The sequence below is a fragment of the Saccostrea cucullata genome, unplaced genomic scaffold, assembly GCF_032062105.1.
Source record: "Saccostrea cucullata isolate Sc308-1 unplaced genomic scaffold, CSIRO_AGI_Scuc_v1 ctg4600, whole genome shotgun sequence".
Classification (NCBI taxonomy): Eukaryota; Metazoa; Mollusca; class Bivalvia; order Ostreida; family Ostreidae; genus Saccostrea; species Saccostrea cuccullata.
Genome location: NW_026938893.1, coordinates 7538 through 30000, shown reverse-complemented (window position 1 = coordinate 30000; position 22463 = coordinate 7538). Strand labels below are relative to the sequence as shown.

Below are 22463 nucleotides of genomic sequence, written 5' to 3'. Positions count from 1 at the left end.
ATATTGTAATAGCATTTCACAATATATCAAAATCTTATTTCATGTAAAAGTTATTGAAACTTCAAATTTTTGAATGGGTTTGATTGACACACTTGCACAAATTTTATTTTATTTTTAATACTTAGGAAAAGTTTTCTTCCTCCAGCAAGGGAAAGTTTACAATTTCATGTGACATTGGGCAGACAGACATTGGAGTCCTTTAGTCCTACTGACCTCCTCCAAACACTGTTTTGGTTTCCTTGACAGTCTGTGTTAGAACACAAAGGGCGTCATGAAGAGACCTCTCAGCCTCATCAAGAATCTGTTTAGTGGCACCTCGTAGAACAATGGTGCAGGCCTCTCCCATCTCCACACCTGAATAACATCAATCAAATCTTTAAAGTGCACTAAAAATAATCATCATGAAGTTCTAAAATACTGTACTAAGGAAATATTAGATTTTGAGGTGGCTCTATATTTTGTGGATTTTGTGATTACCCTGCATATTCATGTAACAATTCACATCCTCAATAATTTGGGTTATATGAGTCATCTCTTTTTTAAAGATATATTTTAAAAAAAATAAGGTCCCTCGAACCTTCAAAGTTTAGGCAATCTTTAACAATTGCCCTTTGTACATTTTACTCATTCCACAGAATTTCTGATGTATCATATATTACGACTCCTAAAAAATTCTCTTTGTTAACAACTGGATGACTTTGTCAATGTAATACCTTTTAATAATAATCTCACCTGAGAACTTGATCAACTTGTCCTCTCCTATCATCACTTCCTCTATAAGTTTACACTTCCCCAGCTTTACATGGTCAGGAGAGTCAAATGTGGACGCAATTTCACCACCTAGAAATAGAAGCAGATGTTTCCTGAATTTGAACTTTTATGATGCAAATTATTATTCAGTTTTTCACTTTCCCCAAAAATTATTTTGTAATTGAACATTGCATACACATTCTTAAACTGCCTCCTTCTGCATACAAAACTGTGTTCTATTCAAAGGCTCATGATTGAAAATGCTCATGTCCAAGCAAGTCATGCTTGCTCTGCTCTTCTTAAGATGATTAAATTATCGTTTTATTTTCTATACTCCTAAAATTTACTTTCAACTTAAAAATATAACTATGTCCAGGTCTTTTTAACATATACATTCCTTGCTAGGAAAATAATTTATAACCCCCCCCCCACTCCCCTAATCCCTTGGAAGTCTTGTTCTGCACTGCCTTAGGATATTTGCATCACAAAAATTATAATAAAATTTAGTCTGCATGTGAAAATGATAACATGAAAATATCCCTAATCATGACTAAATCAAAGACAATCTTTGATCACAAAAGATCGCATAAGCCTTCTGCTCAGGTAAGAAGCATAATAAGGCAGTGTGATCAATAGAATTATTCCTGTCCCTCAAATGTACAAACATTAGGTACCAGTGACTAATGCTAGTCTCTCGATTCCCTCAAAGTCAGCATGTTCAATGGCCATCACACCAGCATCCGCAAAAAGCTGTTCAGGGTAGTTATAAATTAATTGCCTGTAAGGATAAAAGTTTAATAAGAAATCTTTTCAAATCAAATTTGAAGTTTGACAACTTGTTCTCCAAATACAAGGAATACCACTGGTAGATACTAGGGCTGGGTATTGAAAGAAATTTTTCGATACGATACATATTGCAATACAGAGGTGCGATATGCGATACATATTGCCGATACAGACAAATGAGAAAACACTACTTTTTGCATGTTTTTTTTTAAAGAGGTGATAGTATTTTTTGATTACAGCATAAATTTACAAAAATAAAACATTTTAAATCCTTGTTTTTTTTAAATTCTTTGAATGGACAAATGTATGAAAGATTAATGTTATTTGCCCATATTTTTCTTCAGAAAAATCAAGGCATCGATCCACTTAGTCAGGTTTCAGACAAGCCCTTGTGCATGTAAATATGTTGCTTATGGTGCTAAATACTCGGACTCGTTCTGAAGCCACAAACCACATTGACCTGTTTGTCTGTGTTGATACTTCACTTAACGTCGTATTCGTGGAAGTAATGGCAGATAAAATATTTTACCAAATTGCTTTGAGTTAAAATAAACTATGACTTAAAAAATTCTGATTGATATCTTATTATTGGATTACATTTCATGGCTTTTTTTTCAACACGCGATTTTACCAACCGGAATTGCCTCCAAGTTTCACAGTACATTAGCAAACAGGTCAATGTTGCGATGCCGGCTGAGATGGGTAATAATATATAGGCTTGTTGTTCCAACAGAACTTGCGACTTCTTGTTGACAAATATAATTACATTTCGCCTTTTTGCTGCTAACTTTTATGTAGCGATCCTTCACTTTTGACATGTTTACATGTGTTTAAACGATTTTGGTTGTCGTTCGTAATATAAGTCACCTTGACGTTTTTCTTTCTCTTAATTAAACGTTGAAATAATCGAGCAATACGTAAGCATTTCTGGATCTGTTATCGTATTGCTAAAAAATATCGATATATACCGATTACCGATATATTGATCCAGCCCTAGTAGATACATTGTTTACTTGTAAGGTGAAAGAAACATACATGTATGAGATCAAAATTTCAAAAAATAGCATCCTAATTTTCTTAACCTCCAAGTATGAGATGCCAAGCTCTTTGAGTATAATACTCTATTTCGTTTCTGCATGCATAACATTTTTTCAGATTTTCATATATTTTACCGTAATTTCGGGAATATAGGTCGATGGGGTATATAGGTCGAAAGGCTCATTTTCAGCCTTAATTTTTGAAAAATCCTAAGATAGGTCGAACTTACTATATAGGACGTGGCTTTGTTTCCCGTTTTCTTACGATTCTAATGCAGATACAACGTATCCGAACAGGTTAACCCTAAAATTACCGGGGTTATTCCGTAACATGAACGTATCAAGAAAATAAACAGGTATTTTAATGAGTACAGCAATTAAATACTGTTTTATAAAAAAAAAGATGTAGTTAAAACTTCTTTGAATTGTGTTACTACTTTTTTTTCTCCAACTTGCCTGTTCAATGCCTCTGTAGTTTCACACAATTGTTAAATCAGTGGCATAAATAACACGTAAATATGTTATTAATTTACAGCTATAATTCAGGAGATACCCGAGACCAAAGAATAGTAATTCCGATTTCAGAACAACTTGGACACTTTCCTAATGAATTATTAATAACCGGTGGACGACAATTACTTCGATGTCCGCCAATTTCATTTTCTGTTCTTCAGGGATTTGCTAAAACCCGCAAACGACCACTGATTGTAAATATAAAGCAACAGTAAAGAACTGAAATAATATTACCACGCTGTAAGTTTAATTTATAAATTTAAATTGAGAGTACCGGTACATTCACAATTTGACAGTCATTATGAATTTCATGGCTTAAATTTGTTTGTTCAATGATGTGTAACACTAATACCCTACAACGGCACGTGGATTTGCTAATCATGCCCTGCGGGTATTAAACCAACACAGGTGTTGAAACCTTTGCGTGTACACACAGTGTAAATCCTTTTATCTGTCAGACAATTAAAATTCGTTAGAAGCTAATCTTTGAATAGCGATAATGACTATCGGTTTATTTGGTAATTAAATTTAGGAATTGACTGGCAACAATTTATTTCACTCATTTTACATTAAAATAAATATAAGACTGTCACAATAAAAAAAATTAATACTATTTCAATTTATCAATCTACTAATAAATTGTAAAACACTACACTTGTGATCAAGAAAAATTTTCCGTATTTTAAATTTTCATACGGTTGCGGTTTTACTTTTAGTAAACGGTAGCGACTTCCTAACTTCACAAGATGGCTGCCGCATGACGGTTATGATAACAAGTTGATGAATTATTTTCTTGATGAAGCACAGTTTTTTTTCCTCTGTCATCAACGGGTGGCACAGATTTGATTTGAAATTTACGTAATTTTTATTAATCTTGGGGCATTTTTTGTAAACTTAAGCCTTAGAAAGGTCGAATTTTGAATATTGGTCGACCCCAGCGGTTCTGAGAAAAAATGTATCGACCTATATTCCTGAAATTACGGTATTTAAATTTTGAAAATTTTTAATAATTATTCCTTAAAAAATAAAAATGTTCCAGGGAAATCTGAAATGAAGCAGTACTTGCCTATTGATGAACACATTACAGCCATGCTTTACGATCTTGTTTACTTTATCCCTCATCTTTTCCTTTTCGGCCAGTTCTAATTCTGCTACCTTGGAAACGGCATCTACTTTCACTTTGCTTCCAAACACCTGCAGATTTTTAATATACATTTATGTGATACCAAAAAATGTAGATGGAGCATTTTATATTTTTCTGTGGAAGCTGAAGTTATTTACTAAGTTTATAATTAGTCCATATTTCCAAATTTGACACTTACATTGCTATGATGATAAATGATTACCTTGATTTTATCTGTGTCCATGGGAGTGTTAGCTATTAAAACCTTGGCATTCTCTATTCTCTTAGGTTGATTTACGCCGATCTTCTTATCCAGAAGAAAACCTTAAGTAAATACACAGAATATTGTTAAACAAAGCTTTGCAAACCTTGAAGGTAGCTTGAAAGGAATTTTTGATTTTTTTTTTTTTTTTGCTAAGATGTTTTAGCATTTAAAATGCATTGATGAGAGTGCAATTAAATATACATGCCATTGTCTTCAGTTTTCAACATATTTTGAATATGTCATAGCACAGTGACAGTAGTGCCCAAAATCCTTAAATATTGATCTTTATATCAAAAGCTTGCACTCGGTAACAAATATTATCTTCAATGTTTAAATTGAGTTAAACAAAACATCAACCCAACTCACCTTCATCTAAGTATGAATCTTGTAAGCCTCCTCCAGATTTCTTAATTAGGTGAATGGCATCTAAATTACCACTGCCCTATAAGTGATGAAAATTCTAGTTAGTTTTCAATTTATCTCTGAACAATTTTTACCAAAATGAGTAAATCAATCGTACATTTTTTTTTGGCATAATCATTTAAGTCTGCTAACAAAATTTTAATTTCCAAATTTTTATATTATATTTATTAATAGGATAATCATATAGTGTATTATACATTAACAAAAGCTAAATAAAATTTCCTTCACTTATTAAACCAATAGCTATCATTTAGGTGTCTCAAAAAAAATATGACCTACAGTATAAGGTATCCTAGCTATACAAAAGTTATCTCATATATACAGTTGTAACACATTTTAGCAACCACCAAGTATATTTTCTGAGGAACATCAGTAATAAAATGAATATAATAAAAGTTATTATTAATTAAGATTTTTATTTCCACTTATTGCAAGAACATTAACTCTCACCATTTACAGACAAAATAAAAGATGCCACATAAATTAACAACAGACAATTTACTTCACAGAGCAATGCCATATTTCTTGACATACCTTTAACCTTAGAACTGCATCTACAGCCAGTTTAGAGAAGTGATCTTTGTACTGGGTGAGGATTTTGACATACCTTTAACCTTAGAACTGCATCTACAGCCAGTTTAGAGAAGTGATCTTTGTACTGGGTGAGGATTTTGGAGCTGAGGGTTGTACGGGCAATGTTCATCAAGTCCTCCCGGAATTTCTTCTCATTATTACTGAAAAGAGAAAATCAACAATATTATGCTAAACAAGAGATGTTTGTAAAACACTTACGCCCCCCTTCCCCCAAATGATAGGAATTGTTTTAAGTCTTAGGTGCATAACTCTGCCCAAAATGGCCTAATTGTACCCCCAAAAAACAATTGACCTAGATATCATTACAATAAATCTGTGTACAAAATTTCATTTCAATATGTGCAACCTCTACAAAGAAAATGAATGGAAACTGATAGTGGACCAGCAGACAGACAGCAGCAATGCAATATGCAGTGCTTCCCCTTTATTTCAAAGTTAAGGGTTAGAGATCAATTGTAACAGGCTAAGGGCTGAGGTTTATGTACAAATTAACTATAGACCTTACAGTAATTTAATTTTGAAAGCAGCATTTTTGTTAACTGAAGCAGTCAATTTGGCCATTTAGTTGGTTCTTGAGAAAAACACTGAATATCAGGGGTTGACACTAACTTTTAAACCATAGTTGTCAGCAGGGCTAGCCATTTCTAATTTCTACTAGCCCTGTTCATGCATTAGTTGTCTAGCAGCCAAAGGCTCGTGGCCGAGTCGCGAAGCGATGAGGGGGGTAGTATTGGAGGGGGTTTCCCCCTCCTGCTGGTGGGGGTACGGGGGGCCTCCCCCGGGAAATTTTGAAAATAGAGATGCCAAATCCTGCATTCTTGCTGTAATTTGGGTAAAAATTATATGTCACCCTATGATTGTACCTTAGACATTTTTCTATTCGAAGAAGTACACATATATAATCATTTAGAATATTTCGAATCACCTTTAAATTTTACAATTTTGACATACAAAAATAATAATTATGATGATAAAACATGTTTGAAAATAGATTTAATAATTATTAGATACATTATGTGTAATTGATAATTATATTTGTTGCTCTGAGTGAGTACTTAGTAAAATTCTTAGTAGCCCTGCAGGGCAAGTTTAAAGGCATGTTTGGTAGCCCGACCTCAATATTCAGTTGTCCCGGGCCAGCGGGCTACTGTTAGTGTCGAACCCTGAATATGTCCTACTCTCTTCAGAGGGGGGGGGGGGCATAAAAATAAACATACTTTGGTTCAATCTGACATGTGTAATTATGTTCCCCAAACGAAGTTGGGGAACATATTGTTTTTACTCTGTTTCTTATTATTATTATTTTTCTTCTTCTTCCTGGGTACTTTTTTGTCCGGGAATGATCTTGTAAACTGTTCATCCGATGTAGGTAAAACCTTTTTAGAGTTAGTAGACATGTTATGTAGATATGCCTAGTCAAGGTCATTTTGCGCGCACGTGCTTGCAAGAGCGCGCACGTGCAACACAAGAAATGATCAATATAATTGATATAGACTTACTTTCTCAATTTTTGATGAAATGCGTTGAAACTCATATTGAAATGATATATTAGTAGCATAGACAAGATGACATGGTCAAAATAGCAAGGTCTCACGCGCATGCACGTGCGCTTTGCTCTGATTGGCTGAAACTAAAGTCTCAATATCTTTCTTGTTTTTTGACGAAATCCTTTGAAATTTTGAACATAGTCATGTATTACGATATCTTACAACATGATATATAGCAATTATCATGAAAACACGTGTATGCACGTGCACTGCAATCTGATTGGCTGAAACTTTAAATAGCTATAACTCCCTCGGTTTTCAACCAAACAGGATGGGATTTGAAACATAGATATATATAATGGACTTCTACAAGAAGGCATGATCACCATGCACATGCATGCATGCATGTGCGTGTACGTGCGCTGCAATCTGATTGGCTAAAACTTTAAACAGCTTTAACTCCCTTGGTTTTGAACCAAACGGGGTGAGATTTAGAACATAGATAGATGTAATGGACTTATACAAGAAGGTATGGTCACCAATCACCATGCTCATGTATGCACATGCGTGCACGTGAAATGGGTAAAATTAAAAATACACTTGAATGAGCGTTTTTTTTAAATACTTTTGGATTAAATACTTTAATATTTAGCATATTAAAATATATAGATTGTGTAGACAATATGATATGGTCATTACGCACATGCATTCACATGCGCAAGTGTGCAATGATAAAATTTGAATGAACATAGTACACTTTTGGGTAAACGTTGATAAAGTCTCAACTGCATAGAGTTTGTCTTATTTAATTACGCTTACAGGGAATATGACTATAAAAGGGAGTTGGGGAGCGTTTGGGGAACATCTGTAACGGTCCCCGTTACAATTAGCACTAGTTTGTATTATATACAAACCAGAAAAACAGGATACATTTATGAAAAAACAGTCAGGTATGTTATTGTCTCCTGATCTCTTTTACTTAACAATTCAATGAAGATGAAGTTCAATAATGATGTAAGAAGTTACCCATTATCTCTGGCAAAGTTCTGTAGAGCTTTCCTGGCCTCGTCGGTGGCCTTCCTCCAGCCTGATACAATGGTCTGAGGGTGGATCTTCTGGGAAATTAACGACTCAGACTCCTACAACAGGAAGGCAAAGATCAGACGAAGCAACGCCAAGGGGCGCAATTCCAAAAATAGTCAAAATTTTTAAAATTTTACATGGAGAACATTGTGAAACGAGGCAAATTCCTTTTGTCCTTATTTTCTAAATCTTTGAAATAATAAAAATTTTATGAAAAATTTACTTCATCTTAAGGAATGCAGGATTTAGAGATCAGCTGACATTAGAGGGAAAAAATTATGATTATCTTGAATAAAACTTTTTTAAAAAAAATTATAAATATCTTCAGGACTTCAAATGAATTTAAGACATCAGAACAATTACTTAAAATTTTACCTTGAAATATAAAAAGATTCCTCATACTCTGAGCATTGGGAATATTAATCATGTTAATTCAAACTTTTAAATGAACAAAATAGAAGGTCGTACCCTCAATAATTCACTGGCCAGGACCACCACAGATGTGGTTCCATCTCCCACCTCATCATCCTGAACTTTGGAAATGTCTACAAAAAAAAAAAGGAAATTCCAAAATTATTAGTATGTTAACTTTTCCTTAAATTTCTTCTCTTTTCCCTACACTTGTGTTCCTTCAATGCAAGCTTTGCTTGGTCAAATGTTCTCAATAATAGAGAAGTAACTTTTCAGCAAATGTTCATTTTTTAAAGAGAGAGCAAATTAAAATAAATGCCTTGTAACAGTGAAATAATGGTAGCTTACCCACTAAGATCTTGGCTGCTGGGTTGTCAATGCCTATAGATTTTAGAATTGTGGCTCCATCATTTGTAACTTGTATTCCACCAGAACTTTGTAATATTTTGTCCTGTAAAATTATGAAGTTAGCCATTTTACATCTATTTGGGAGATATTTTGACGCTGTATGACATATTTCATAGGAAATCGTTTATGTGCACATATTTCATACTGGGTCAGCTGACATGAGTGGTATTAAATATCCAATTTCTCAAAAAAGCATTGAATTATTAGTATCATGGGCATATCAAAATAACCTGCTTACTTTGTAGATTCTACACACACCAAAATTATATTCATGAAATGCTGAAACCAAAAAATATATCATTTGTTTTGTTGAAAATGCAGCGCTTTTTTCACGTTTATATGTTACAATCAAGTGACTGTCAGACTGCACTACTGCATTGGATGTTGGAATTAGATTTAATACAGATTTTTTTTTCTGATTAGAATAGAAAAATATATGGATTTACACTCTGAGTAGTGTTTTTTAAAAAAGAATTATTAAAAAATGCATTTAAACGAAAATAAAATAAATCAAGCGTTCATAACTTACAGTGTCCACACTGAACGCAATAAAAAAAAGGAGTTGTTAGAAAACATCAAATGCATTTGAATGCACATTGAATGGAAAATAAATCAGTTTGATTCGTATTTTAAAGACAAACAAATTATCGTTGCAATAAAACTATGTGTAGTATTTAAAAGTGAAATTAATCACAGCCTCTAAGTCGCGCGTCCACTTGTTATGAACGCTAAACATGTAGCTAGAGAACGAATACTTTGAGTACACGACTGAAAAACGTGTTCTAGATTGAACTCATGTGTACACAAAGTCCGGTGACGTAGATCGCAAATATGTGTACACAACCATGTGTTCAATGACGCTTACTAAATAGCAGTGTCCCAAACTGTCAAAGCTTGTTATGAACGGAAGCTAAGGTGAGAATTTTCTTTTTATGGTGTTAAAGGGCATTTATGGTTTGAAATAAGTGAAATGGCATAAACTCTAGTGTAGTATGAACATTTATTCATCGATATAAGGAAGCGATATGGGTGTTTGAGAAAATTAAAGCCAGAAATACTCTTGAAACGAAACGACAAACGCCATGCAGCATGTGTCCTTTTTATGAACGACAGTGTAATTTTACTGTACGGAACATAATAACAGTTTTGGCATGCTTAGACTAAAGACATAAATGAAATTTGTATCTGACACAAGAACAAATGCTGATCTCAGTGCAAGTCAGAACACAAAAAATGGTTTTAGACTTTTAACTTTTGTTCATAACAGAGACGGCTCCAACTTGTTTTTGACATGCATCTAACGTTATGAACGAATAAAGAAGGCCAAATTTTCTGCTTTAAAATTTGACCAGTGATACACACAGAAAATAAAACTAATTAAAATCTCTAAGACAATCAATTTGAGAGAATTTTGCTTTACTTAAGTATCACAAGGTGTGGGAATTTTAAAAAAAGGTATTGTTCATAACAAGACCCTGTAATGGATGTGCAGTTTCCAGAGTCCAAATTATGAACAGAAAACCATTTGAATAGTTTGATTCAGAATTATTATTCTGTAAATTTGCAATTTCATTTTGAAAAAAATAGATTAATATTTTATAATAAAATGTTTATAAGCAGTAACAAACATAAAATTTAATGATTAAACAAATCTGCAATTGTTCATCATACGGACACAAATTGTATAATTTTTTTTGTAGTCTGTTGTTATGAACATCTATATAAGACTTTTAAAAGATAGATTTTAAAGATTTATTAAAATAACTGAAGAATTTTACTTGACTGGAAGGTTTAAGTTAAAATGAGGTTTTAATATTGTTGTAGCATGGGGTGAAAAAATATATCAGGAACTTGGTTTGTTCATAACATGGACACTTGTGACACAACAAGAAATAGTTTTCATGCTTCATTATCACAAGGCTTAATTACATCTTTGTCTTACTATGCCATGTGTTATTTTTCAGATGATGGAGTCTGTAGGAAAAAGAAAGTGTCAGAGTCAGAAAAAGAGTCGGCCAGAAGAGGTACAGAGAGAGACTGAAAATGCAGGGAAAGGCAAATAATGAGTGGAAACCTGAAGACAGCGTAACACTTGTGAGGAACAGCACAAAAAGTGGAGAGAACATAAAAGAATATGAACCACAAGTGGCACTGAGTGGAGAGCCCCAGACCAAAGAGGGCCCAGCCATTATAAGTCAACCTGAGAAACCACAAGTCGCACTTAGTGGAGATCCTCAGACCATAGAGGGCCCAGCCATTTGAAGAGCCCAATACCAGAGAGGGCCAAGCCATTATAAGAGCTCCAGACCAAAGAGGGCCCAGCCATTATAAGTCAACCTGAGGAACCACAAGTCGCACTTAGTGGAGAGCCTCAGACCATAGAGGGCCCAGCCATTTGAAGAGCCCCATACCATAGAGGGCCCAGCCATTATAAGAGCTCCAGACCAAAGAGGGCCCAGCCATTATAAGTCAACCTGAGGAACCACAAGTCGCACTTAGTGGAGAGCCCCAGACCATAGAGGGCCAAGCCATTATAAGAGCTCTAGACCGAAGAGGGCCCAGCCATTATAAGTCAACCTGAGGAACCACAAGTCGCATTTAGTGGAGAGCCCCAGACCATAGAGGGCCAAGCCATTATAAGAGCTCCAGACCGAAGAGGGCCCAGCCATTATAAGTCAACCTGAGGAACCACAAGTCACACTGAGTGGAGAGCCCCAGACTATAGAGGGCCCAGCCATTATAAGAGCCCCAGACCAAAGAGGGCCCAGCCATTATGTCAACCTGAGGAACCACAAGTGGCACTGAGGGGAGACCCCCAGACCATAGAGGGCCCAGCCATTATAAGTCAACCTGAGGAACCACAAGTGGCACTGAGTGGAGACCCCCAGACCATAGAGGGCCCAGCCATTTGAAGAGCCCCATACCATAGAGGGCCCAGCCAACAAATTTCAATTGGTTTGATCAAAACTGTATATACAGTTATTTTTTTTATTTCTTTTCAGATTTGTAATTTGGAAGAAGAATATTTTTGAAATGTAATAAATTTATATTAAAACAGTTATTGAAAATAATTTGTCTGTTGCTTTTGTATCATTGGCATCCCAGGATAACTTTCAAGTCATTCACATACATGGTTGTTGGTCACACACGATATTGCTCTGGAATCTCCTCTGCAGGCTTGGTGATACTATTTCCAACTAATAGCTAATATGCATGAAATATATTACCAGAATTACTGCGGATTGGAATATATGTTATAACAAGTAACATGCAACAGAAGGTGGTTGAGTTAAAATGTGAATAAAGGAAACATCACTACCACTCCGGCCTTTTAGTGTCTTGGTTATGAACAATAAAATGAGGAAATTTTTTTGCAATAAAATTTTCATTAACCAGTAAAAAGCTTAAAACATTACAATAAAATACATGGATGACAACACAGTATGTAAGGATGTGCATGTTCAGCAGGAGACTTTAAGGAAATTTATTCACTGTAAACTTCTTATACCGATAATGTTGTTCATAACGGTGTCTTAAGTAAATCATTTCAGAATTGTTACAATAGGGAGTTGAAATTTGAATAATTAGTTTGTAAACTGTTACATATTACATATAGGAGAAGAAAATGAATCTTTAACATTGAATAACAATTTTGTTCATTCATTATCACAAACTGAAAGACACTTGTTATGAACACAAGAAAACGTGAAGTTGCATTTTCAACCCTTTGTCAAACAAAAACTATGAATACTCTAGGTCTGATTTTCAAGATTTTGAAAGTTAGATGTCAGAACAACAGAAATATACCCCAAAGTTTCTGATTTAACAACTTTTATTTTTGAACATATTTGTAACATTCATGGGACCAGTATCAGATATGTGCACTTATGCTTTTCATCATTGTAGGAAAGGCAGAAGTAAAGAAAATTCATACCAGAATTTTAAACAATTTTTTTTTCAATCTTTTCTTTATTTCAAGAAATGAAAACATCTCAAATTAAATTTGAATTCTCCTTTGAAGAAATACCTGAATATCATACTTGTACAGAAAAATAAAAGAACAAAAAGTTATATTTACCATTCCCTTTGGACCCAGTGTGCTCTTTACGAGATCTCCAATAGCAATAGCTCCCACGAAGGAGGACTGAAGATATAATATATACAATATATAGCAAGCAAAGTTTCTGATTAAATTTAACATTACAGTAAATGTTACTCTATTTTTGACATTTACACTTGTATTAAAATGAAAGTCTTTTAGCCAATTCTTTGATAAATTGTACTTTTCAAACAAATTGAAGGGAAATAAACCTTTAATTTTCAAACTCATACATTGAAATCAAATAAAAGTGGCTAAAAATATAAACTGGGAAATGAGATAACCTCCTATATTTTCTGGAGAATACTGTTTTGATTCTGGGTCATGAAAAACTTCTTTAATTTATATTATTCTATGACATATCTGTCATTTACCAGTCTGGCAGTTTCTGCCTTTTCCTCTTCTGCCCCTGCATTGAAGATCTGTACTGGATTCAAGGACACCTTCAAATAAAAGTTTGAACACAGTAAGAATCTGTTGGCTTATTTTACTGCAACTTTGATACCATCTCTGTCATTTTCATTGCTTGGAGCAGATGGAACTAAAATATACACTGTAGTACAACATTTCACAATCTGATAAACTTTGATTTATAAATGTAATACCTATATGTTTAGAACAACATAGTCACAAAGAAGACCTTTATAAGGATTTAAGATTACCTGAGTGTATACATGTATTTCATTTCAATTACACTGTATCATGTATTATATTTTAAGGTATGGCACAATCTCTTGATTAAGCTAATGATGCTAAATACAGCGGCGGATCATAATATTATAAACAAAATGGCGTTGTCGCGTTATTAGCAACACACGGATCCGGTATATAAAAAAACGATTTCTGCATTATAAACAGATTTGTATAAATGAAACTTACCTAATATTTTGTGGCATACCCCTTTGATCTTATAATCTTGATCATTCGTTGTGGAAGTGATCTGTAAAGGTTCCGTATATAATGAATGGGGATGGTGGTCCATATTCTCCGAATTTCTTGTTCTAGATCCGCTGCGTTGGTAATTCTGTTTGCACATTTTTTAAGCTGATTTTTCAACAAAAGCCAACAGTTTTCAATTATGTTAGCATCCGGAGATTGGGCAGGCCACAGCATTCCTCGAATATTATTTTCAGTTTTGTAATTTAGCACAATCCTTGCGCGATGTACTGGCGCATTGTCATCTTAAAAAATAAAGTCATTCTGTGGAAAATGGTGGGCAACAACTGGCCACAGTTCATTATCAATTATTTCCCTGTACTTTTCAGCATTGATATTGCCATTGACAACTGTCAGAGTACCTGGTCCATTCCAGCAGATACACCCCCAAATCATTAGACTAACCTTAGCGCCACGACCGGGGCTAATGCATTGCGGCATCCACTCCTCTCCAGGTCTCCGCCACACATATACGCAATTATTTTCTCCAATAATCACCTTACATTCATCAGAAAAAATAACACGATTCCAGTCACCATCAACTTTCCAATGCCTTTTCCCCCTAGCCCACTCGACTCGTTTCTTTATGTTTACATCTCGGATTCGTATGTTTTTTCTTACAACTCGTCTATGGTATTTATTTTGGAACAAACATCTTTTTACAGTTACTTCTGAAACAGTATCCCCCCTAAACTGGTTGAATCTGGCAGTGATATCTTTCAGAGGTTCGACACGATGTGTTTTTACTAACCTCAAAATTGACCATTCGTCCTGCACACTAAGTTTTTTCTTTCTTCCCATTCTAGGCTTATTCTCCACCGAACCCCGCTCCTGATATCGCTTTATAACAGCACAAACTGTACATCGGTTTAATCCCAGGCACTTTGCAATTTCTGATTGTTTTATTCCACTCTGAAAACTATGTACGATCCTTTGTTTTAAGCTTGGTGATAAATCTTTCGCCTTTCCCATTCTCTGTTTACATACAGAATGACGTAATTCATTGCATCACAATCATGATACGTCATATCTTATTATAACATAATATGTCATTTAACCCAGTCATGTGCCCTTTTTATTCAAAAATGCAAATTGAGAGGAGCTACAGATAAATAAGAGTGAACGTTTCTTTTTAACCGCAATTGGAACGCCATTTTGTTTATAATATTATGATCCGCCGCTGTAGCTTGATTTAGCTGCAAAGTTTTATTAAGCTATCCAGAAATGGCAGAATAGCTTGATTAATCTTTTTTATCAGACTTTTTCTCAAATGTGTTATTTTTTTTCAACATGTGCAAAAAGTCGCACCTTGGTGAAGTAGAAATAATAAACTTTGAACTCTTCTGAATACAGTGAGATATTTTTGATAAAATCATCGAGGAAAACTAGAACTGTCCAATAGGGACAAATACCCCCCGCTTGGTTTTTCAGAGAAGGTGCCAATTCAAAAATACTTTATGGATCTAGAGATGTTCACAATTTACTTAAAAAAATTTGCAGTGAGATATAATTGCTCATCATGTTTCTTAATGAATGAAACGGAGGTGCAAACAAATGAAACATCAATACTAATACATTGTAATTCCATTGAAACATTTTTTTTAAAATTTTTTTTCATTTAATTTTTCTTTATTACTGCATAAAAATAAAGTGCCACGCCACAGCATGATACGCCCGTCAAAAAAATACAATTACAATGTATCTTAAACAGTTAAAAGTGCAGGAAAATCATGTCAACCTTGATTTTTAGATTTCAATGATTTTTACACACCTTAAAAAATTTGTTTATCTATCTCCTGTGGTGTAGGCATTAATTATAACAAATATTGCATCATTCATAGATTTCTATACCTTGCCAAATGCCTATCATATTTAAAAATATCAAATTAGTCTTCACAACGTAATCTACACCTAATTAATTTTGGAAATAAAAGACTGGCCATCAAATATAAACTGACCAACAGCTCTTCTTTTAATTCCCGAAGGATACAGATTAGACCATGCTCTGAAGAAATGAAAGAGATTCCTATATTGAACACATTAATTAATCTTTAACTGGATGATTGTCTACTCATTACTCCCAAAAGATTATTGGATCTGCGCTATCTACCATAAAACATTTTTAAAAGATATAAAACTTTAATGATTTATTTTTTGGATTTAATGTCAGACAGTTAATTGTTAATATGCAATTCATGTGGACATGCAGATTCCACCCCTACCACCATAAAGTTAATTTTTAAGTTCATAATATTATGTAATATCAAAATAGTTAATATGCAATATCAAATTTGTTTTAATTACTTCTCATCAAATTCATTTTCAAACTTCGGCTACCTAACAAGAGCTATTTTTAATCCAACAGGCTTACCCATTTGGCCCAATACTCAAGGGATATAGATAGCACCGATGCTCTTACAGCTACTCCTCACACTAAACTCATTAATTTCTCTCTCTAAATTGTCATGCAATTTTCTGTTATCATTCTTCTTGACCAGTGCTTGATAATTAGACTCATGGGAGTGGTGGAATTTCTCTAACATACTCTATATTTGTTATAGATTGCTGTCAAGTATATGCTAAAAAATAATTATTTTCTTGATTTAACATTTTTCTAATAAGGTTAGTGCAATAATTTTACATTATTCTGAATGTGTAAATGAAGAGAAAAAATTTAATTTTTTTTTAAAAATTCCACTTAAATTAAAGGTCACATGTACAGTGACCTTGAAATAGGTCGCGACACACCTTTTACCTAAGATGCATAAACTGGCCAAGTTTGATGATTTTAAGTCTTATAGTTTTCTAGTTATGGACCGGACAGGATTTTTCCATATTTGGCTATAACTTTTTAATTATAGGTCAGAGCGACATACTTTTTGTGCGCGACACACCTTCTACCCAAGATGTATCAGATGACAAAGTTTGATAACTCTAGGCCTTATAGTATTAAAGTTATGAGCCGGACACGAGAAAAGCTAACAGACGGACGGACGGACAGCTAGACAGACGGACAGACAGACAGACACGAAGCCTATAACATAATAAAATTTGTCTTAAGACGGGCGTATAAAAATATATTGCAATTATATGTTATGTCACTCTGCAAACTGATTGTTGAAAAAAAAAAAAAAAACATTATACAAAATCAAATTAATCTTGATATATCAATTTGAAATGCATTTTGAAAATAAAGAACTGGTCATCCAGTAATGAAGTGTTTTGACAGACAATAAATTACAATTAAGAGAATAAGAGAAGAGAGATCTTTAATTCTTGTGCCTTATTCCCTGAAGATTTGATAACAAACACACACTTGATAAGAGATATGACTAAACAACTTCCAACACAGGGTTGCAAATAACATTTAAACCTTAGGGGCCATGTGGGCCCCCAACTTCACAAATTTTACTAGCCCACATTGATTTTATGGGGCCCACAATTTTTTTTCACTTTGTAAAAAATCTTTTCATATGAAAACATAAGAGAAAAATACTTTATGGCCATAGTATTTCATTATTTCTTTTCAAATTTTTCCTGCAGACTTTTACACTACTAAATGTATGAAATTCCATGTTATCATTCAATGATTCGATTTTGTTTCTTTTGATTTAAGTTGTTTCAGGGCATGTATTTTGAATTAGGCTTAAAAAATATTTGATTCTTGTAACATTCCCAAATAACCAAGGGTCAGTATGTCGTTTTGTTTTTATAAATAAAGGAGCCAAACATACCTGGACTGAATCAACCAGGTGCTATATTTACAGTAGACACCCAACATGGCTGCCTTGATAGCGGCAGAAAAAGAATGGGGGGATTCTTGTTACAATAATGATTAGGCCTACTCTTTAAATTTAAGGTAAACGTTGACTAGATTGACATATTTTGTATCTCAAATAAAGCTTCAATTAATATTTGAAAAATCAGCTGAATGATCAAACACAGAAAAATCCGCCTGGGATATAAAAACGAAAGTACATTGGAAAGTTGAACCAAACTACGATCTGATTTTGGAAAAGGTCCGATAAAATTCTTACTCGCCATGTGGGCGATAATATTCTCAAGAGCTGGTCGCCCACAGGAAAATTGACTCGCATTTGCGAGTGGGCGAGTGGTTATTTGCAACCCTGCAACACCAAACTCATTAATTTATCTTTAACTGGATGCATGTCCAGTCATTATTCCCCAGAGACAAATGAAATTACATTATCTTCTGTGCAATGTAAAAACTGTTTTTAACACTTGATGTTTCTTTTTTTAAAGTTTTTATGAGTAGATTTAAGCTGTAGTTCATGTTTTTGTACAGATATTCTAGATTCTATGTCTCAAACCTTATACATGAGCCCAAAATAAAAAAGTCAATTAAAATTTTAAAAAACCTGTAAAATGCAGAAAAATGAACAAAAAGAGTTGAAAATTCCAGGTGCACAACTTCATATGGTGAATAATAATTGTACAAATTTTCAGATTAATCCTTGCAATAGTTTCTGAGAAACAGTCCAAACAAAACCACAAAATAAAAATGAAAAAACACCTGTAAAATTCAAAATAATAATCCAATCAAGATGAAAAATATCAGGTGCACAACTTCATATGGTGAATAATATGTGTACAACTTTTCAGACAAATCCTTCCAATAGTTTCTGAGTAATGGTCCGGACAAAATCTCGTCTACAGACAGACGGACAGACGGACATGGTGATTCCAATATACCCCCCCTAAACTTCGTTTGCGGGGGGTATAATAAAAAAAATACGAATTAAAAGTGTTTAGGACCAGTCACCACAAGGAATTTATAGGATCTTCATCGAGTCTTTGTCAGGTCTGGTACAATCACTAGATTTAGCTACGTAGTTTGATTTACCTACATAGCTTTATTTACCTACCTGAGGTAGCTTTATTTAGCTACCAAATTGATCTATTTCTATTGAAAAGCATTTTTCTCAGGGTGTGCAGACAATAACATTTTGATGCAGTGATCATTTTCAACTTTGAACTCATCTGAAAACAACTCATGGAAAAATCTCTCTTGAAAAAATGTCTTTTTCTGCGCAATTGCAATCAAAGTTCTGAAAGTTTTGGGGCTATGTATGACAGTTAGAACAGTTACCCCTTGAATGAAATGACAAAGAAGTCCAGTTCCTGTTAACACGATAATAGGTCGGTAATTATTCAGCACAATGTGAAGTAATCATACTCAGTCATGCCTCATCGAACCTCACCGTATGGTCAGATAACCAAACAATGGAATTAAATGTTTTGCTCTAAATTGTCCAAACGCAGCAATGTATAAACTATCTCTGCTTTGAATTGTTTTTAAAAGCCTCCCTATTATAAATATCAATAGTCATTTAATTGCGACTTTTTGTCTCTTTTTAATAAAAAGAAAACATTTGAAAACTTACCTTGAAATAGCTAAATAAAGCTACCTGAGGTAGGTAGATAAAGCTACGTAGGTAATTCTACCTACGTAGCTAAATCTAGTGATTGTACTGGACCTGTTTGTTTACATATCAAGTTAACTTTATAATGAAAACATCTATATCAAATTCAAATAACTGAAAATATGCAACAAAAAGTTTGAAAAACTCTCTGCTGAAGAAATGTGCCAGGTTTTACTCCGGCCATAAACAATTCAGGGAGCATGTGAAATCATGTTTTTTTTTTATTGAAAAGCACATGGTAACCATGCGTCATTTTATTTCAAGCGAATTGAAATTAAATGTACTTGCTGTTTCAAAAGTAAAATAGAGCGTAAGCTTAAACGATAAACAGACAATAATCTAACCATTATTCTTCCTGAAAAGGTGTCGTTTCTCAAGAATTACAGCCAAACTTGACAAACAAATCCAGAATCTCGAAGCTTCCCTTTGGATTTCAGGCTACTTCCGGTTAGAAATTTCTGTTACCCGAACCCGATGCAGGCAAGAAGAATTGAAAGGGGGGTGTCACTTTTTTTCCAGACAAAATATGTAAATGATCATTGAAATTTCGGATATCCCCCACTTTTTGTTGTTGTCAGAGACATATAAACACCCCCCCCCCAAATAAAAATAAAATGTTTTTGTATGTCTCTGTTGCTGTGTACTCAAATAAGCTGCTGTATCATCGAGTAAAAAAGACGAGGAGCATATTGATATAAACCGGTTCAGTCACGAAGTAAGTGAGAGGAAGGACCGGCGATTGGGGGTAGATTTTTTTTTTATCTTAATACATTTGTACTTTGTATCCGGAAAATAAAAATAAATTTGCTTGCTCAGAAAATTAAAAATTAGAAGAAGAAAAAAACTGCTGACTATATACATTGTTTTCTTGGGACAATAGAAATGAATTAAGGTCAAGATCTAGTAAATAACTTCAGACTAATTTTTTGGTGCTAGATCCATTATGACGTCATAATCAATTTCAACTTTCTTTTTCCCGAACTTTACGGTTTTAGCAGAATTATGTAGAAAAAATGGTATTTTCATGACATTCAATTTCAAATCATATGAAAAGTAAACCGGATACCTATATTAAATTTGATATTGATTTAAAGAAGAGGCCACAAACATACTAATTACCATTTTTTGAGAGACTGTAGGCAATCTGGATACATTTCCTATGTCGAATTTGAAAAAAACTCCCATATTCACGACTGGTTTTCTTAGTTTTTCATTAAAAATGACAATTCAAAACACAGTTTTTAATCTTCCTTACCAAAAAATTATACCCCGAAACAACTTATTTGACCAAGCTAAAGTTGTAAAGCATCAATAAAGGAATTTATTTCTCAAATCTGATAAATTTGTAGGCACCTTTCATTTACTAGATCTTGACCTTAAGTACCGCATTATAACATATTGAAAATTTGTAGATTGTCTTGTAGATTTGTAGATTTCTAACCCTAATAGGACCAAATTCTCCATCCTTTTATGTCCATCAAGTTCAATAAGAAAAAAAAGGCATGATACTCTGATATTAAATTAAAGCATTTTATTGCTGAAAAGGATTTTTAAAAATAAAACTACGCAAAAATATCTTTACTCGCTGCATTTCCGACATTTCAAAAATTTTATTTTCGACAATTTTCTTTTTTCATTTCCGACATTGTATTTTTTATTCTAAGAATCTTTTAGCTGTAAGGGGTTACCTTCCCGGTAATTTATATTAGTTGACCATATAGGAAGAAATGGAATATTAAGAGAATTTATTTCAAATTCGACCACATTTTAAAAATATGCTTTTAAAATCTGGATAATAATTTGCACCTTAACATATCCAATTTCACACTTTAACTAATGTGACTCATGCAGGAGGAAAAAATCAATATCTTTATTAATTTTGCTTCGTCTATAACTACAGACGCGGATCCAGGATTTTTTTCCGGAGAGGGAGGGGGGGGTCCACCCTAGTGAAAAAAAAATCCAACCCAGTTATTTGTTGACATGCCAGAAAAAAAAGTTCCTTCGCCAAAACGTGAAAATCCTATTATGTGTGTGTGTGTAGGGGGGGGGGGGGTTAGTCGTTTAGTCGTTGACTTCCAAATCTTCTTCATGCCTATGACTTCTCATACCAACTTAACCATATCCAAGTTCTTTAGGGGGGATCTGCGTTTTCTTAGCTTGTGGGGGGGGGAGGGGGGGGTCCAAGGTCACTTTTTACTTGGTTAAGTATATAAATTTAATAACTCTGCAAATTCCAAGGGGGTCCGCCCCCCCCCACCCCCTCTAGATCCGTGCATGAGCTACATGAAGGATATGGAGATAATGATCAGTATTCTAACCCACAATCCGTACGGCAATACAAAATAGGAACAGATCGAGAAAACACGGACTCCCGAAACATCGGAGGTGCATGCGCGGATCTACAGGCATCACCCGGCCTTTGCAGAGTTTCTAAATTCATATACTAAACCAAGTAAAAAGTGTCCTTGGACCCCCCCCCCCCCCCCCAGAAAACGCCGACCCCTTCTCAGAAACTTTGATATGGTTAAGTTGGTATGAAAAGTGATAGGTATGAATAGGTATGAAAAAAATTATAAGTCAACGGCTAACCCCCCCCCCCCTCCCCGAAATAGGATTCTTTGTTGGATTTTTTTTCACTGGGGTGGACCCCTCCAATCCCCCTGGACAAAATTCGTGGATCCGCGCCTGAGAGGTGGGATCAGAGGCAGAGCTGTTCAGCAGAGCGAACGTTCGCGAGCGCTCGCCAAAATTCCTTATACCTCCAATAGTAAATCTTGGCGAGCGCTCACGAACGTCCACTCTGCTGAACAGGCCTCTGGTGTCATGGAGGAGTGAGCATCCCCTGCTGGCCGTGTGCTCCTTGTCATGATAAAGAAATAACGGGAAAATCCGTAGTCAATTCAGGTATTATATATAATGGACCAACAATATTACATGTACATCATACAATCTAAGCAAAACCCATTCTTTCGATATCAATAATTAATGATTTGTTCCTTATTTCATTCTCTAAATTTACTCTTTATTTTATATTCTCTAAATGAAATTCATCTTCAATATTGTTCAGTGTCGAAAAGTATAACCTATACATGTTGCTTGCA

General features: G+C 34.3%; 1 protein-coding gene and 1 long non-coding RNA gene across 2 annotated transcripts in view; one reads left to right on the top strand and one right to left on the bottom strand.

The window, feature by feature from the left end:
• The window catches only part of LOC134251721 (T-complex protein 1 subunit beta-like), a 21243-nt gene extending 1423 nt beyond the window's left edge, over positions 1-19820 (bottom strand). The window contains exons 1-13 of the mRNA XM_062734145.1: positions 19704-19820; positions 13354-13422; positions 12959-13024; positions 8821-8923; positions 8530-8606; positions 8005-8117; positions 5505-5631; positions 4841-4916; positions 4433-4533; positions 4153-4280; positions 1425-1528; positions 733-840; positions 214-354 (exon numbers count right to left, since the gene is read on the bottom strand). Of these exons, the coding sequence (XP_062590129.1) occupies positions 214-354; positions 733-840; positions 1425-1528; positions 4153-4280; positions 4433-4533; positions 4841-4916; positions 5505-5631; positions 8005-8117; positions 8530-8606; positions 8821-8923; positions 12959-13024; positions 13354-13422; positions 19704-19706 (1216 nt within the window). The 5' untranslated portion in view covers positions 19707-19820. The remainder of the gene's footprint in view (positions 1-213; positions 355-732; positions 841-1424; positions 1529-4152; positions 4281-4432; positions 4534-4840; positions 4917-5504; positions 5632-8004; positions 8118-8529; positions 8607-8820; positions 8924-12958; positions 13025-13353; positions 13423-19703) is intronic.
• On the top strand, positions 9648-11257 carry LOC134251719 (uncharacterized). The gene is made up of 2 exons (XR_009988801.1): positions 9648-9795; positions 10845-11257. It is a non-coding gene; the product is annotated as an uncharacterized LOC134251719 (long non-coding RNA).
• Positions 19821-22463: the final 2643 nt, after the last annotated feature.